At 37.4% G+C, this 17,977-nt stretch overlaps 1 protein-coding gene and 1 pseudogene across 4 annotated transcripts in view; both read right to left on the bottom strand.

Moving 5' to 3' along the window:
• PHKA1 (phosphorylase kinase regulatory subunit alpha 1) overlaps nt 1-17,977 on the bottom strand; it is a 195,992-nt gene that overhangs the window by 66,960 nt on the left and 111,055 nt on the right. For all 4 annotated transcript variants that reach the window (XM_029930576.1, XM_029930578.1, XM_029930579.1 and 1 more), the window contains 2 exons: nt 6,899-7,008; nt 5,887-6,031 (listed from right to left, as the gene is read on the bottom strand). In XM_029930576.1, the coding sequence (XP_029786436.1) occupies nt 5,887-6,031; nt 6,899-7,008 (255 nt within the window). The remainder of the gene's footprint in view (nt 1-5,886; nt 6,032-6,898; nt 7,009-17,977) is intronic.
• Nucleotides 15,353-15,518, bottom strand: LOC115284428 (annotated as a pseudogene).

Consider the following 17,977-nt stretch of genomic DNA (forward strand, 5'->3'; position numbering starts at 1 on the left):
CTTCTCCAAAGAGGACATCCAAATGGCCTACAGACACATAAAACGATGCTCAACATCACTCATCATCAGGGAAACACAAATCAAAACCACACTGAGATACCACCTCACACCAGTCAGAGTGGCTAAAATGAACAAAGCATAATTTCTTAATAAAATGTTTTTATGATGATTGTATTAAAATCTTTGTCACAATTCCAACATTTTTGTTATCTTGGTATTGGTGTCTGCTGATCAATTTTTCTCAGTGAAGGTCCGATTTTCCTGGATATTGGTAAAGTAATCTCTTTTGTATTCTGGAAATATGGGGTATCATCTTATGAGACTTTGGATCTTACTGAATTCAGCAGGCCTCTTCTCATACAGTGTGTCAGAGAAGGGAGAACTGCCTTGTTACTGCTAGTGGGTATGGAAGGAAGTTCCTTTATTGTTGGGCAAGGACGAAGTCTAAGCTCCCCACTAGTGCTTCTCAGACACTACCCCTAAGGAAGAAGAAAGGTGCTTCTTCACAGCTATGTGAAGGTAGAAGTCTAGGGTCCGCACTCAGCTTTTGCTTATAGGACTGGGAACAGGACTGCAGTTTTTCTGTGGTGTTTGGCTAGAGTAGAAAAGTTACTGTCTGGAAGTTTTCCAAATGGCTAGGCTGCCGCTCTCTGTTACTCTGGCCAGCAGGAAAAGGTTTTCTTGGGCTTTTAAAATCTGCATCCATTTGTGTTTCTGGGATAAAAATTTCTCCAGTGTTCAGTTGAGAATATGTGAGACTGAAAGAAAACCCAGTATATTCACCACTGTGTATTTCGCAGGTGCAACATCCATAGCCTGTCTCCCTTCTTCTTTCTGACTTTGAGAATTATCTTAAGTTTGTTTTATAGATAATGTCCAGGCTTTTTAACTGTACTTAGCAGGAGGAATAGAGAGAAGTGTGTCTACTCCATTTTGTCTGGAAACTGGAACTCTTTTTTTTTTCCTTCTAAATAAAAGTATTTAAGGATATGAAAATTTTCAAATAGGACTCTGGCTACATTTCTTATGTTTTGATAAGTAGTAGAATTACCTTTTATGTTACAGCACCATTTTCATATTTGATGTCCTGTTTAAGAAATTATTTATAAAATTTAACCTTCATGGTCATATTTTTTATTACAATTGTGTTATTAGTTTTATGTCATATTCTGGCAATATCATCTGTATGACTTCTGCTTTTTAAAAGATAAACATTCTTTGTGTATCCTCTTTGGGTATAGTTTTGCGGAGCTCGAACCGCCGAACGGCGAGATCATGACCTGAGCTGAAGCTGCATGCTTACCCCACTGGGGCACCCAGGCGCCCTGTCATGAGACCTTATTTTAATGTGCATTACCTCTTCCTCTTTTCTTTCTTGAGAAATTCAGTCTTGGGGTGCCTGGGTGGCCCAGTCGGTTGGGTGTCAGTACTCATAAATACAAAAATCAGGTTTCTTAATCCTCCTATGCCTTTTAATTATTTTTTATAATTGATCTATGACATTCTGATAGAGGTATGTTATAGTGCCCCCTATGATTATACAATGGTTTTATCATATTGCCTTAAGTTTTCCTAAATATTTGCTTTACGCACTTCACTGATACTATTCAGTAGATAAAAGTTTATAACTGTTATATCATCTTATTATACTGTAACATTCTTTTTGAGTATAGCTGACTAATGTTACATTACTGTCATGTATATAACTTAGTGATTTGGCAAGTTTATATATTATACTATGTTCACCACAAGTGTAGCTACCATCTGTCCCATTATATCCCTATTACAATGTCACTGACTATATTCCTTATACTGTGCTTTTTAGTCACTCCATAACTGGAAGCCTGCACCTCCCTCTCCCCTTTACCCATTTTGTCCTCCTTCAAGCCCCTCCCCTCTGGCAACCATCAGTTTGTTCTCTGTATTTATAGATATAATTCTGTCTGTGTAACTCTTAACAATCTAAAACATCCTTCCTGTCCTTTTAACTGACTTGTACCTTGAATTATAATTACTATTTTTGATATTAATATTGCCATTATTGATTTATTTTTGTTAGATTTTACATGATTTATCTTTATGTACTCCTTTATTTTCTATTTTTTCTATATAATCTTATCTTAGGGATATCTTTTGCGAACAGCATCTAGCTGGAATTTGCTCTTTTATGTATTCTGGAAATCTTTATCTTTAACATGATAATTTAACTAATTCACATTTTAATGTGATCACTAGTACATTCATTATCATTTCACCAGCACACAATTTTCACTGACAAAAACACACAGCTGTTGGTAATGTAGGCTTTAGGAACTGACAGACCTTGTTAGAGGCCTGACTCTGCCACAAGCATTGTGACTATGGAAAATGAGTCACCTTACTCATTTATAAAATTGAGCTATTAATATTACCTACCTGAATAGGGTTGTTGTAAAGATTTCAAAATAATGCATTGAAAGCACGTAGTTCTGTGCCTAGCACAGAGAAAATTGCAGTTATTACTGCTATTGTTACCGCTGTTCTTGTTCCGTGACCAAATAACAAGTATCAAAACTTTGAGATTTAAATCTATATCTTTAATGTTATTCTTCTTTCCAAGCTATGGGCGTGTATCTCACCCCAACTATTGGATATTTCAATTTTGGAATCTCTTTGTCACCACAAATTCAACATGTCCCTTTACAACTGGTATCTTCCTATGGAATTTCTCTGCTTCTGTCAATGGTAGCATTATTTACCTAGTCTCTAAATCTTGGCATCATTTTGCTTCATATCTCATATCTAGTTAGCCAACATCTGACTTGCAGGTATTTAAAATGACTCTTGTATTCTTCTCTCCCACTCTATTGTTATTACCACAAATCCAATGTATCTTATCATTTCATGCCTGGATTAGTTTCTTTGATATCAAATTCTCCTTGTTAAGAAGGGATGTTGTATTTTGTCAAATGCTTTTTCAGCATCTATCGACAGGATCATATGATTTTTTTCTTTTGTTTTGTTGATGTGGTGTATCACATTAATGGATTTGCGAATGTTGAACCAGCCTTGTAACCCAGGAATAAATCCCACTTGATCATAATGTATAATACTTTTTATATGCTGCTTAATTCGATTTGGTAGTATCTTGTTGAGTATTTTTGCATCTGTATTCATTAAGGATATTGGCCTGTAATTCTCTTTTTTCGTTGGGTCTCTGCCTGGCTTAGGAATAAGAGTGATATGTGCCTCATAGAATGAGTCTGGTATTCTTCCTTCCATTTCTATTTTTTGGAATAGCTTGAGAAGGATTGGCGTTAACTCTGCTTTAAACATCAGATAAAGGGCTAGTATCCAAAATAAACAAGGAGCTCACTAAACTCCATACACGAAAAATGAATGATCCAGTGAAGACATGGGCAGAAGACCTGAATAGACACTTCTCCAAAGAGAACATCCAGATGGCCAACAGGCACATGAAACGATGCTCAACATCACTCATCATCAGGGAAACACAAATCAAAACCACACTGAGATACCACCTCACACTGGTCAGAGTGGCTAAAATGAACAAATCAAAAGACTATAGATGCTGGCGAGGGTGTGGAGAGACGGGCACCCTCCTGCACTGTTGGTGGGAATGTAAACTGGTGCAGCCGCTCTGGAAAACAGTGTGGAGACTCCTCAAAAAACTATCAATAGAACCCCCCTAGGACCCAGCAATGGCACTGCTAGGGATTTACCCAAGGGATACAGAAGTGCTGATGCATAGGAGCACATGTACCCCAATGTTCATAGCAGCACTGTCAACAATAGCCAAAACATGGAAAGAGCCTAAATGTCCATCACCTGATGAGTGGATCAAGAAGATGTGTATATATACACAATGGAATACTATATGGCAATGAGAAAGAATGAAATATGGCCATTTGTAGGAAAGTGGATGGACCTTGAGGGTGTCATGCTAAGCGAAATAAGTCAGGCAGAGAAGGATAGATACCATATGTTTGCATTCATAGGTCTAACAGGAGAGACCTGGCAGGGGACCATGGGGAGAGGAAGGAGGAAAGAGAGCGGGGAAGAGTGAGGGACACAGATCAAGGGAGACTACTGAATACTGGAGACGAACCATGGACTGAAAGGGGAAGGGGAGGGGGTGAGGGGGGAGGGGGTAATAGTCATGGTGGGGGGCATTTGTGGGGAGAAGCACTGGGTGTTATATGGAAACTAATTTGAGAGTAAACTATTATAAAAAATAAAAAAAATTCTCCTTGTTACAGTGTATACTGTCATCAAATGCATATTCTGTAAACATCACTTTCATTGTGTCACTTCTTGCTCAAAAACTTTTGATAATTTTTAGGCTTCTGAGAAACTCTGGTTAAATATCACTGCTTATTTTTAGTGTCTTCATAATCTGGCCCCCCCTTACTTATCCAATTTTGTTGACAACTATACTCTAACATGCAAAGCCACTTTATGCAGGTTGGCCTCTCTACTGTCCACTCACAAGTCAAGCTCATCCCTGTCTCTGGGTCTCATTCATGGTATTTTCCACTTACTTAAAGTGCCTTTCCTTCTTCTCTCCTCCTATGTGAATTCTACCCATTCCAAAAAGTCTTGATAAGTCCCACCTCAGTCAAGAGATTATCAACTTGATTGCCTTCACTTTAAAATACTAATCCAATGCTTTGGTACTTCTTTCTTCATATATTGTTTTTGATTATTTCTATTATTTTTGTGTATCAGCTTTGTTTCTCCTATTAGACTTTATACTTTCTGGAGACGAATCTGGGAACACAGTGTTTATTGAGGAGGAACTTGTTGTCTTAAATAAAGAAGAAAGGCAAAAAGAAGAGGGACTACCCTACTTTCTCAACTCCTCTGCTTTTTAAAGCACTTTAGAGATGTGATCAAAATCCTTAGCAGCCTGTCTGGACACTGAATGAGTTATGACAAAGGATTTATTTTTAATGAAAAGGAATTCTATTTCCTTTGGCAGTATAAACAGGCTTTTGGAAGCAATAGCAGAGACACAGAAAGGAAGCAGTGCTTCAGTATTGGCTCTTGCCCTCCAGGAACTGAGAGAAAAATAAAGCCTTTCACCCAGTTTCAAATACAAAATGTTAGGAAGCCCAGCCAGTAAAGGAAAAAGATAAATGGAAAGCCTTTTCACTTCTCCTTGTTAGATTTTACTGCTTCAGTTAGGCAAGCCTTGGAACGATAAGTGTGGAAACTTATCTATAAAATCTTCATGCTCCCTTGGGATAATACAGATACAGAATGTATTATCACTGTCTTTAAAATGAATTATATTTTAAAAAGTTACTGAGAGGCGCCTGGGTGGCTCAGTCAGTTAGGCCTCCGACTTTGGCTCAGGTCAGATCTCACGTTTGTGGGTTCAAGCCCCGCATCGGGCTCTGTGCTGACAGCTAGCTCAGAGCCTGGAGCCTGGTTCCAGTTCTGTGTCTCCTTCTCTCTCTGCCCCTCCCCCCTCACACTATGTCTCTCTCTGTACCAAAAATAAATAAAAAACATTAAAAAAAGTTACTGAAAATGGACCTAAAAACCAATTAGCTCCATAGTAGCCTGCAAGTTATTCTATCACATTTTTTAAATTATAGCCCTCGAACCATTTGAAATATTCTTGAACACTGGTTCATTTGTTACATGTTTATTCTAAAACATAAGCTCCATGAGAGTAGAATTCTATCTACTCATCTGCCTTATTCCCCTCATACACCTCAAGTGCGTAGATAAATGCCTGGCACAAAAATAGGAGCTAAGAAATAAATGCTGAAAGAATAAATTATAATGAGTGGCTTTCCAGTGACTGTAAGACTTTGAAGGGCTAACTACATGATTCAGTCCCCAAATACATTTGTTCCTTGACTCATACAACCTTACCAAGCATGGTATGTGAAATGGGGAAGGTGATGGTAGGCTGGCCTGTCATCCTCCAGCGGCCACAGAGGTAGGAGAGGTCTGTTCTAAGCATTTCTACTATCATCTTGTTGTCCAGAGCCAGGTAGAACTGTTGTTGGTCTATAAACTGAGAAAAAGAAGGAGAAAAATAGCAGCTCAGAACAACTTACTCTTATAACTGTCAAATAATATTTTAAAGTACTCACATATTCACAAGGGTATATAACATATCACAGAGGCAACTTTAGTGCCTAACTCTTTCCAAAGAATCTGATAGTCCGTTGGTACATATAATTTTTGAAATTTTTACAATATACTCTAGTTTACAAAGTGTTTTCAAGTATATAATTTTATTTAATTATAGAACAAATGAGTGAGGGCTTTTCTTCTTTTAATAGATAAAAATAAGGCAGAGACACTAAGTGGATTAACAAAGTCATATGGCTAGCAAATGGCAAGGTCAAAAATAGAATCTATGGTCCATTACTCTTTTGTCTATTCCTCAGCCACACAATTTCAGATGTAAGACAACAAATGGGGAGCTTAAGCTCTCTTTCTAGAAAATAGTTTCTCCTTCTATATACACATATAATTGGGCTTACTACTATGATGTGGCAAATATCAGGCTAACGATGTGTATGATCATGGATGAAACAGTACTGACATTTTTGTTTAGAAGAAAATATCAAAGTAAAAAGGGCCCCTGCTGAAAACAAAGAGAACACAAGTTTGTACCTGAATAAAAGTTGTACTTTGTGTATAAAGGACAAATAGAATCTTATTTCACACAGGACTACTCTTGGTAGCCACAATCACTTGACATAGCTCTGTGCTGCAAGCTCAGTTCAGTCCAACTCAACAAATATTTATTAAGCAACTGAATATGTGCAAGGCCCCATGAACTTTGATACCTGTCCTAACTCTAGTAAATGCATTATTTCTGTACTGTCTTACTTCTATTCATCTCAGTGCATCTAAATGTTATTCCACTTACCTGTGGAGTGAAGGTAAAGATAGTTTTCCGAATGTCATAGAGTTTTGAAGTTCCAAGGACCCCCATATGCCTGTAGGGTCGTCCACTAAGTTTCATTCTACTGTTGCATCCTAAGACAAAATTAAAAAGTGCTCAAGATCTTTCTAGGGCATAAATCCAATCAGTAAACATTTTTAAAATATTAGATTTACACTTCCTAATACAACAAACTAAATTCTGTGTCTCAAAGTTACTATCTGTGTCATGTACAAGGCCATACTAAGTACTGTAGGGCTCTCCAAGAAATATGCATTTATCTCTGTTCTTAAAGAACTTTATGCTCTTATAAAGATGTCACATAATCTACATATGAGAGAAAAGAATGCACATGAAAATTGATAGTTCTACAAATGATAGAATTCTATTACTGATATTCATATGCTGAATTTCCTTAAATCTCATGAAAACTGCAAAAGCTATATTGACTACAAACTTAGCAATGTAAACTATGCTTCAATAAAGCTGAACAAAACCTCATCAGCTTGAAGATGGGATATTAAACTGAAAAACTAAAATGAATTTAATTGGACTCCTTCAATTGCATAGTAGTGACATATTCAATAGAATAACACATCTTATCCAAATAAGTCAAAATATTATTATGTCTGATAGGAAAGTTTGTGGAATCTTATAGAGTAAAATTAACTTGGCAGAGAAATATTTTTTAAAACTTAAGAAAGGGGAAGACTTGAAATATCAGACAGTTACAAAAAGTGTAACTTTATTTTTTTATTTTAAAAATGTTTATTTATTTTTGAGGGAGAGAGAGAGAGAGAGAATATCCCAAGCAGGCTCAACTGCTGACAGCATGGAGCCTGACATGAGGCTTGAACTCAAGAACTCACAAACTGTGAGATCATGACCCGAGCTGAAGTTGGACGCTCAACTGCCTGACTCACCCAGGCACCCCAAGGTGTAGTTTTAGTGAATATTTATATAAATCTGTGCATCCGTCTATAAATATTATGTATATGTGTATGTGTATATATACACACATCCTCTTTATTTCCCTGAGTATGTCTTCCTTTTTTATAGTTTAGCATTTTGAAAATAGAATCTGATCATTTTATATGTTACATGTAGTTGAATTTTTTGTCTCTGAAAAGACATCGATTACATTAATACCTCCTACAATGAGGAATTAGTTCACATATTCACACACTTTCCTCCCTTTTATAACATAGGATATATTGCATAACATAGGATAGCACTATACACAAAGAGCTTCTTTTCAACCTTTTTCTACAAAATGTATATTGAATATCATTTCGTGTCAGTACTGACAGAACTAGTACTACTTTTTTTTTAAATTGGAACTCATTTTTCTTGGGGATTTTATTTTTGCCCCTGCTTTATCCTAAGTATGAAACTTAACAAATATGCCACCTTTTTAGTGTTGTTCCACTTTTACTGGCAGAACCAGAGAGCTGTTAATGCCTTGGTGATATTCCTGGTTTCACTCTGGAAAGTACACATTTAACTAACATTGATATCACAACCAGTTTTATCCACTGTTCCTTCCATTTTGTTTTTTTTTTATTGTAGTAAAATACACATAACCTAAAATTTACCATTTTAACCATTTTTAATTGTTCAGTGGCATTAAGCACATTCACAATTTTGTGCAACTATCACCACCGCACATCTCCAGAACTTTTCCATCTTCCCAAACAGAAACTGTACCCATTAAACAATAACTCCCCATGTTCTCCTCTTGCCAGCCCCTGGAAATCAACATTATTCCTGTCTCTATACATTTGCTTACTCTTGGTAACTCATATATGTGAAATCATACATATTTGTTTTTTTGTGACTGGTTTATTCCACTTGAAATAATGTCTTCAAGGTTCATCCATTTTGTACTCTGTGTCAGAATTTGATTCTTTTTCAAAGCTGAAAAATTTTCCATTGTATGCACACATCACATCAAGTTTACCTTTTCATCCATCAATGGACATTAGAGTATTTTCTTTGGTAATTTCTTATAGAATAATATACATAATATTCATGAAGTATGCTAATCTTAAATGTAAACATTGATAAATTTTTACCTAGTAAACACACAACTCAAATCAAGATATGGAACATTATCAGCACAGCAGATGCCTCCCTTGTGCCTCTTCCCAGTTATTAATATTCCCCAGCTCTCAAAGTTAACCACCATTCAAACTTCAATCACCATAAAATAAGTAGTCCATTTTAAGCTTTATATTAATAAAATCATACAATATGTACTTTTTTGCATCTAGTTTCTTTCACTCAACAATATGTCTATGAGATTCATCCATATGGTGTATGTAGAATTGGTTCTTTCCATTGCTGTATATATTCCAGAATATGGATGTATCACTTATACACTCACTTGTTTATGGACATTTGAGATTTCCTGCCCCCCTACAGATTTTGATTATTATAAATTAAGCTCCTATGAACATTATTGTTGTGTTGGAGGTCCATAAAATATCTCCAGGTTTGGTGATTCACTACGACTCCCAGAACTCACTATATAGCTGTATTATTGGTTCAGATTTATTGAATCAAAATGATATAAAGCAAAAACAGCAAAGAAAAAAGGCACATGGTGCAAAGTCCAGAGGAAGCCAGGCACAGCCTTCAAAGATTCCTCTCCCAGTGCACTCACATAGCACATGCATAATTCCTCCAGCATCAAAATAGGACAACACATGTGAAATGTTGTCTACCAAGGATGCTCATTAGAGACTCAATGTTTTTATTAGTGGTTGGTCACACAGGCACTCTATACACAGTACATACAAAAACTCCAGACTCTCAAAAGGAAAACAGGTATTCAAGTATAAGCTATACAGTTTGTACAGTTTAGACACACAGCAAACCACTGTTACCCTTAAGAGGATAGTGGAACCCTCCCAAAATCCAAGTCTTCAGATGCCATCCAAGGGCCAAACATACAAGCAGTTCTTTCTAAGAATGCATTCTCAGGCCTGTCATGTGAACTTTTTCTGCACCCCATTGGCTCTTGGCCAAGGTGTCTTTGTCTCCATGCAGCAAAGTAAGCCCAACCTGTAGTGTAATCCTCAATTATGCCCGCAGGGGTTTTAGATTTAGTCAGATAGAACTAACCATTGCTATAATTATGTCTCTTCAACAGCCAGGTAGCTTCCTCCTTAAGTTTCTGTATTAACCTTTTTTCTTTCTGGCTTGAGGGATCAGTCCAAGCTCAGCCACTCCTGGCCTGTATATTGAAGCTGAACTTAATACCTTCCAAGGCTGAGGCAGTGCCAGGATAGTCAGGGCTCACACACAAGTACAATTCCAGAGGGCATATGCAGTACTCTGGGACAAAAAGAGTTTACAAATGTTAGGGCATCACATACATTAATTAGGCAGTTTAGGTTAACATGATCTCCAATGGGGGCCCCCCTGCAGGTCTCCTATCCTAGGGTTTCTAGTCCAGTACAAAAAAGTTCATTATTTTATTTCAGTGGGAGTATCTCCTGAAGGCAGTTGGATCCAAACAGTTTTGTTTGTTCATGATATCAGCTAATCTGCTTTGTGTATGTGGATTACATTGGGAAGTGTTCTGAGTAGAAGGTGTGGGAGCTGTGGCCACATCCCATTATCTCCTAGTTAGTTTGGTCAGAAGTGACCTTAGACTCAGCAGTCAATTTGAATTCAAAGCACTCTTGGCAGCAGGGAAGACAACATGTGCTTTTATTAGGAAGGAGAGGAATATTTCCATTATATATTATATATATATATACACACATATAATATATATGTATGTATGTATATATGTATATATGTGTATATTCTATATAAAGTTTTAATTTAAATTTCAGTAAGTTCAGGGGCGCCTGGGTGGTTCAGTTGGCTAAGCGTCTGGCTCTGGCTCAGGTCACGATCTCATGGTTCATGGGTTTGAGCCCCGCATCGGGCTCTATGCTGACAGCTAGCTCAGAGCCTGGAGCCTGCTTTGGATTCTGTGTCTCCCTCTCTCTCTGACCCTTCCCTGATCACACTGTCTCTCTCTGCCTCTCAAAAAGTAAATTAAAAAAATAAAAATAAATTTCAGTAAGTTCAAATACAGTGTAATAATTGTTTCAGGTGTACAATATCATGATTCAACACTTCCATACATCACCCAGTGATCATCACAAGCGCATTCCTTAATCCCCATCACCTATTTAGCTTATTTCTCCACCCACCTCCCTTATGGTAATTATCAGTTTGCTCTATAATTAAGAGACTGCTTCTTGGTTTTCCTCTCTCCCCCACCCCTGTCCATGTTTGTTTGTTTTGTTTGTTTGTTTGTTTTGTTTCTTTAAATTCCACATATGAATGGAATCATGGTGTTTGTCTTTTTCTGACTTATTTAGTTTAGCATTATTCTCTCTAGCTCCACCCATGTCCGTGCAACTGGCAAGATTTCATTCTTATTTATGGCTGAATAACAGTCCATTGGATATATATACCACATATTCTTTATCCATTCATTGGTCAATGGACATTGGGGCTCTTACTATAATTTTGCTCTTATAGATAATGCTACCATAAACATCAGGTGCATGTATCCCTTTCAATTAGCATTTTTGTGTTTTTTGGGTAAATACCTTGTAGTGAGATTGCTGGATTGTAGAGTAGTTCTCTGTTTAACGTTTTGAGGAAACGCCATACTGTTTTCCAGAATGGCTGTACCATTTTGCATTCCTACCAACAGTGCAAGAGAGTTCACCTTTGTACACATCCTCACCAACACCTATTGTTTCTTATGTTGTTGATTTTAGCCATTCTGACTGGTGTAAGGTGATAGCTCATTGTACAGTTGGTTTATATTTCCCTGGTGATGATCTATTTCAGCATCTTTTTATGTGTCTGTTCACCATCTGGATGTCTTCCTTGGAAAAATATCTATTCATGCCCTCTGCACATTTTTAATTGGATTATTGATTTTTTGGGGTGTTGAGCTGTATAGGTTTTTACCTATTTTGGGTACTAGCTCTTTATCAGATGTCATTGCCAAATATCTTCTCCCATTCTTTAGGGAAGTTGCCTTTTAGTTTTGTTGATTGTTTCCTTCACTTTGTAAAAGCTTTTTATTTTGATTTAGTCCCAATACTTTATTTTTGCGTTTGTTTCCATTGCTTCAGAACACAAATCTAGAAAGAAGATGCTACATCTGATATCAAAGAAGTTACTGCCTATGTTCTAGAGTTTTTATGGTTTCAGGTCTTCCATTTAGGTCTTCAATACCTTTTAAATTTATTTTTGTGTATGGTTTAAGAAAGTGGTCCATTTTCATTTTTCTGCATGTTGCTGTCCAGTTTTTCCAACATTTTTGAAGAGACTGTATTTTTCCCATTGCATACTCTTTCTTGCTTTGTTGAAGAATAACTGACCATATATTCGTGAATTTATTTCTGAGTTTTCTATCTTGTTCTATTGATCTCTGTACCTGTTTTTATGTCAGCACTGTTTTGATCACTACAGCTTTGTAATGTAACTTCAAGTCTGGACTTATAATGTTTCCCACTTTGCTTTTATTTTTCAAGATTGCCTTGGCTATTTGGAGTCTTTGGGGTTCCATACCAATTTTAAGATTGTGAAAAATTCGAGGATTGGTTCTAACCCTGTGAAAAATGTTGTTGATGTTTGATATGGATTGCATGAAATGTGTACATTGCTTTGGGCAGTATAGACATTTTAACAATATTTGTTCTTCCAATCCATGAGGACGAAATGTCTTTCCATTTCTTTGTGACATCTTCAATTTCTTTCATTGTTGTTTTACAGGTCCTTCACCTTTTTGGTTAGGTTTATTCCTAGGTATTCTATTGCTTTTGGTGGAATTGTAAATCGGATTCCTTAATTTCTAATTCTGCTTCTTCACAAATGGCATATAGAAATGCAACAGGATTATGTACATTGATTTTTGTAGTTTATTAGTTCTAGCAGTCTTTTTTGGTGGCATCTTTCAGGTTTTCTAAATGTAGTATCATGTCATCTGCAAATAGTGAAAATTTGACTACTTACTTGCTGATTTGGATGCCTTTTCTTTTTGTTATCTGATTGGTGTCATGAGGACTTCCAGTACTGTGTTAAAGAACAGTGGTAAGAATGGACATCCCTGTTTTGTTCCTGACCATAAAGGAAAATCTCTCACTTTTTCCCCATTTAGGATGATATTAGTTATAGTTTTTCATATATGGCTTTTATTATGTTGAGGTATGTTCCCTCTAAACCTGCTTTGTCAAGCGTTTTTTTTTTTTTATCACGAAATGATGTTGTACTTGGTCAAATGATTTTTCTGCATCTGCTGAAATGATCATATGGTTTTTATCTTTTCTTTTTGAATGCGATGATAACGTTGATCTATTTGCAAAAGTTGAACAGCCTTGCGACACAGGAATATATTTCACTTGACCGTGGTGAGTGATTTTCTTAATGTATTGTTGGTTTGTATTTTGTTGAGGATTTTGCATCTCTGTTAATCAATGATATTGGCCTGTAGTTCTCTTTTTTTGTGGTGTCTTCACACACACTGGTTAAGGTATCAGGGTAACACTGGTCTCATAGAATGAATTTGAAAGTTTTCTTTCTTCTTCTATTTTTTGGAATACTTTGAGAAGTATATGAATTAACTCTTCTTAAAATGTTTGACAGAATTAGCCTGTAAAGCCATCCAGTTCTGATCTTTTTTTGTTGGGAGTTTTTTCTTATTACAAATTCAAATTCTTTGCTGGTTATCAGTCTGTTCAACTTTTTAATTTCTTATGGTTTCATCAGTTTTGGTAATTTATATGTTTCTAGGAATTATCCCATTTCTTTAAGGTTTTCCAATTTGTTGGCATATTAATTTTTCATAATATTCTCTTATGATTGTATTTCTGTGATGTTGGTTGTTATTTCTACTTTCTCATTTTTGATTTTATTTGGGTCCTTTCTCTTTTCTTTTAGATAAGTATGGATGCAAAGTTTATTAATTTTATTATTTTTTTTTCAAATAACCAGCTCCTGGTTTCATTAATCTATTTTTTAAGTTTCTATATCACTTATTTCTGCTCTAATCTTCATTATTTCCTTCCTCCTTCTCACTTTAGGCTTCATTTGTTTGTTGTTCTTTTTCTAGTTCCTTTAGGTGTAAAATTAGGTTGTTGAGATTTTTTTGCTTCTTAATGTAGGTCTGTGTTGTTGCAGACTTTCCTCTTAGGAACGATTTGGCTGCATCTCAAAGGTTTTGGATGGCGGTGTCTTCATTTGTATTTGTTTCCATGTATTTTTAAATTTATTCTTTTATTTCATGGTTAACCCATTCACTGTTTAGTAGCATGTTATTTAGCCTGCATGTATTTGTGGTCTTTCTAGATTTTTCCTGTGCTTGGCACTGTGGTCTCAAAAAGTCCATGGTATGACTTCAACCTTTTTGTATTTGTTAAGGCCTGTTGGCCTAATATGTGATCTATTCTGGAGAATGTGCCATGTGCACTTGAAAAGAGTGTTTATTTAGCTGTTCTAGGATGTAATGTTCTGAATATATACATTAAGTCCCATCTGGTCCAATGTGTCATACACTGAGAGCCATTTTTTCCTTGCAGATTTTCTGTTTAGATGATCTGTACATAGATGTAAGTGCAGTGTAAAACACCCCAACTATTATTGTATTGTTACCAATGAGTTCCTTTATGTTAATTATTAAATATTTTATATGTTTTAGTTGTCCCACATTGGGTACATAAATATTTACATTTTTTAACAACCTACTATTGCATTGCCCCTTTATGATTACATAGTGCCCTTCTTTGTCTCTTATTAATGTTTGCCTTAAAGTCTAGTTTTTCTTTTTTTTTCCTTTTTTTGTCTTTGTTTTATTTTGAGAGACAGAGAGAGAGAGAGAGAGAGAGTGAGTGGGGAAGAGGCAGAGAGAGAGGGGGGCACAGAATCTGAAGCAGGCTCCAGGCTCTGAGCTGTCAGCACAGAGCCTGACACAGGGCTTGAATCCATGAACTGTGAGATCATGACCTGAGCTGAAGTCGGAGGCTTAACTGACTGAGCCATCCAGGCGCCCCTGAAGTCTAGTTTTTCTGATATAAGTATTCCTAGTCTGGCTTTCTTTTGACACTCACATGATAAATTTTTCTCCATCCCTTCACTTTCAATCTGCAGGTGTCTGTAAGTCTAAAATGTGTCTCTTGTTGGCAGCATATAGATGGGTTATTCATTCTGACACCCTGTATCTTTTAATTATTAAGTCCATTTACATTCACAGTAATTATTAATAGATGTGTGTTTATTGCCATTTTATTACTTCTTTTGTGGTTGTATCTGGAGATTTTCTGTGCTACTTTTTCTTATGTTGATTTTCTTTAGTAATATATTGGATTTCTTTCTCTGTTTTCTTTGCATTTATTCGTGATTTTTTGATACATAGTTACAAGTAGGTTTGTGTATAACCTCTTCTACAAATAGCACTCTATAGTAAGTTGATGTTCATTTAAGTCTGAACCCATTTCTTTCTCCTCTCTTCTTCACGTTTTGTTTCAATTAGCAATAATTGCACCTCGGATAAACCTCATTGACTATGATACTGCCACTGCGCAAAGCTCCTCTTCATGTTTCGGATATGTTATTATAGTAGATATTCTTTTAAAAATGAATCCCTTGAGTGGGGGAGGAGGCAAGATGGCGGAGAGGAAGGGAGCTCTGTAAACTTCGTCTGTCCCATCGATTGAACAGAGAAGGACATTGCTCTCATCTGCAAGAGCGGAAGGAGAAAATACAGACTCCAGAAGGAAGAGAACCTGAAGGATAGCTGAGTGAGTGAGTGCGAACTGAGGAGATCTGAAAACGGGCCAGCCTGAGACGGGCAGGGGAGGTGGGAGCCCCAGCCCAATGCGGGGCAAGTGCGTGGAGCCCGAGAGACAAAGGGAAGAGACAGAGAGACTGAACACGCTCATCATACTGTCTCTGGGGAAGAGGTAAAGAACGCTTAAATGCACTTGGAGAGAGAAGCTCACTCCATAGATAACTGCTGGGTAGCCTAGATCCCAAACCCAGGAGGCACACAAGGGAAGGAACAGCTTCCATCCGGGCGCCATCTTGGCGAGGAGTCGGCAAACGCTGCTGTGGCGATGATAGGGGTGCTCACTTCGACCTCGGTTTTGGGAGTGGGACACACACCTCATTTCCACAGCGCATCTTGCCCCCAGCATTGGCTGCGCAAAACCTGAATCCCGGGTGCCAACAGGGAAAAAATAGCCCCTACTTCTGCGTGATCCCAGCAGAGAATTGGCGGCGGTGGAGACCTGGGTGCACACGCACAGGCTACAGGAGCTCCCAGCTCATTTCCAGCAGCTCAGGGCGCCGACTCAGGCAACAGCTGTGCACTCATTCCTCCCCCAACGCTAACACGATCCCCGCACTGGCGGTTGGGTCTGAGATGGTGTGCACTTCACCTACTGCTGTGCATCTCGCCTCAGGCAGGGTCAGCCGAAATCCCAGCCTGAGCCAAGACAAACCAATTACTCCCTCTAAGAAGCCAGCAACCAAAACAAAAACACCATCTGTGGTAGCATAAACAGTGCATGGACTGGAACTTTGAACCGAGGTAGGCCTGGAAAATACAACTCTTCTCAACCGGGGCAAAAGGAGATCAGACTCATTAGAGTAGCCTACAGTTCATAGTTCAGCAGAACTTGGTGTGCCACCTGCCTATCTAATCTCCGCAAACACCAAGGCAGAGCCTCTGAGAGCAGCCTCCAAGACCTACCACATCAAACCACGCCTATCCACAAGAGGGAGCTGCTGATTTTTTTAGGGGTTTTTTTTGTTTTTTTTAATAAGTTTTTTCTTTTTTTCCTTCTTTTTTTCCTATTCGCCTTTTTCTGTACTTATTTTTATTATTATTACTTTTTTTAACTTAAATTTTTTAAAATTTTACTCCTTATTTTCCTTTCTCCTTTCTCCCTTTCTTTTCTTACCTTCTTGCAATCCAGATATATTCTCCTATATCTCATCCCTACCTCTCCCCTCAACAGGTCATACACTTTTAGACTGTCCACTGTCCTTTATTGTCTCTGCTCCCTTTATTTTTTTTCCTTCCTTTTTTCTTCTTCTTTTTCTTTTCTTCTCCTCTTTTCGTCTATTTTCTCCCCGCTCTCTTTATTTTCTTTCTCCCTTTTAATGTGTTTGTTTGTTTGATTTGTCTGTGCGTTTGTGTGTTACTGTTCCCTCTGTGTTTGTCTGTCTGTTTTCCTTCTTAGGGCTACACCAAGAAACAAGCCAAAGTGTGCATGACAGCGAGATCCAAATACTGCTGAGTAGGGAAATAATATATCAAAGGCACAGCAAGCAGTGCTCAACGAGCTCTCAAAAGGTGACAAGAGATAGAAAAGTAGCAAAAATGACAAAACGAAGGAACTCTCCACTGAAGAACCTCCAGGAGGAAGTCACAGCCACAGAAACGCTCAAGGCAGAGCTAGACAACATACCAGATCAAGAATTTAAAAAACTTGTCATAAAATTAATTGCTGGGGTTGAGAAAAGCATCAAAGAATCAACTGAGACAATCACTAGGCACTTTGAAAATAGGTGTGATGAGTTAAAAAAGGCTCTAGAGGAGGTGAATAACAAACTGGAGGCAGCCACCTCAAGGATTGAAGAGGCAGAGAGAAGAATAGGTGAATTAGAAGATATAGTTCTAGCAAAAGAGGAAGCTGAAAAAAAGAGAGAGAAATTAATCCAGGAGCAGGAAAGGAGAATTCGAGACCTGAGTGACACAATCAAGCAGAACAACATCTGCATCATAGGAATTCCTGAAGAGGAAGAGAGAGAGAAACGGCCTGAAGGGATACTAGACCAAATTATAACTGAGAATTTCCGAAATATGGGAAAAGAAATAGACATTCAAATTCAAGAGGCACAAAGAACCCCCTTAAGATGTAACATGAATCGGCCTTCAGCACGACATATCATAGTGAAACTGGCAAAATATAAAGAGAGAATTCTGAAAGCAGCTAGAAAGAGAGGGCCCTCACATACAAAGGGAAACCTATCAGAGTGGTT

Source organism: Suricata suricatta, chromosome X, assembly GCF_006229205.1.
Source record: "Suricata suricatta isolate VVHF042 chromosome X, meerkat_22Aug2017_6uvM2_HiC, whole genome shotgun sequence".
NCBI classification, from domain to species: Eukaryota; Metazoa; Chordata; class Mammalia; order Carnivora; family Herpestidae; genus Suricata; species Suricata suricatta.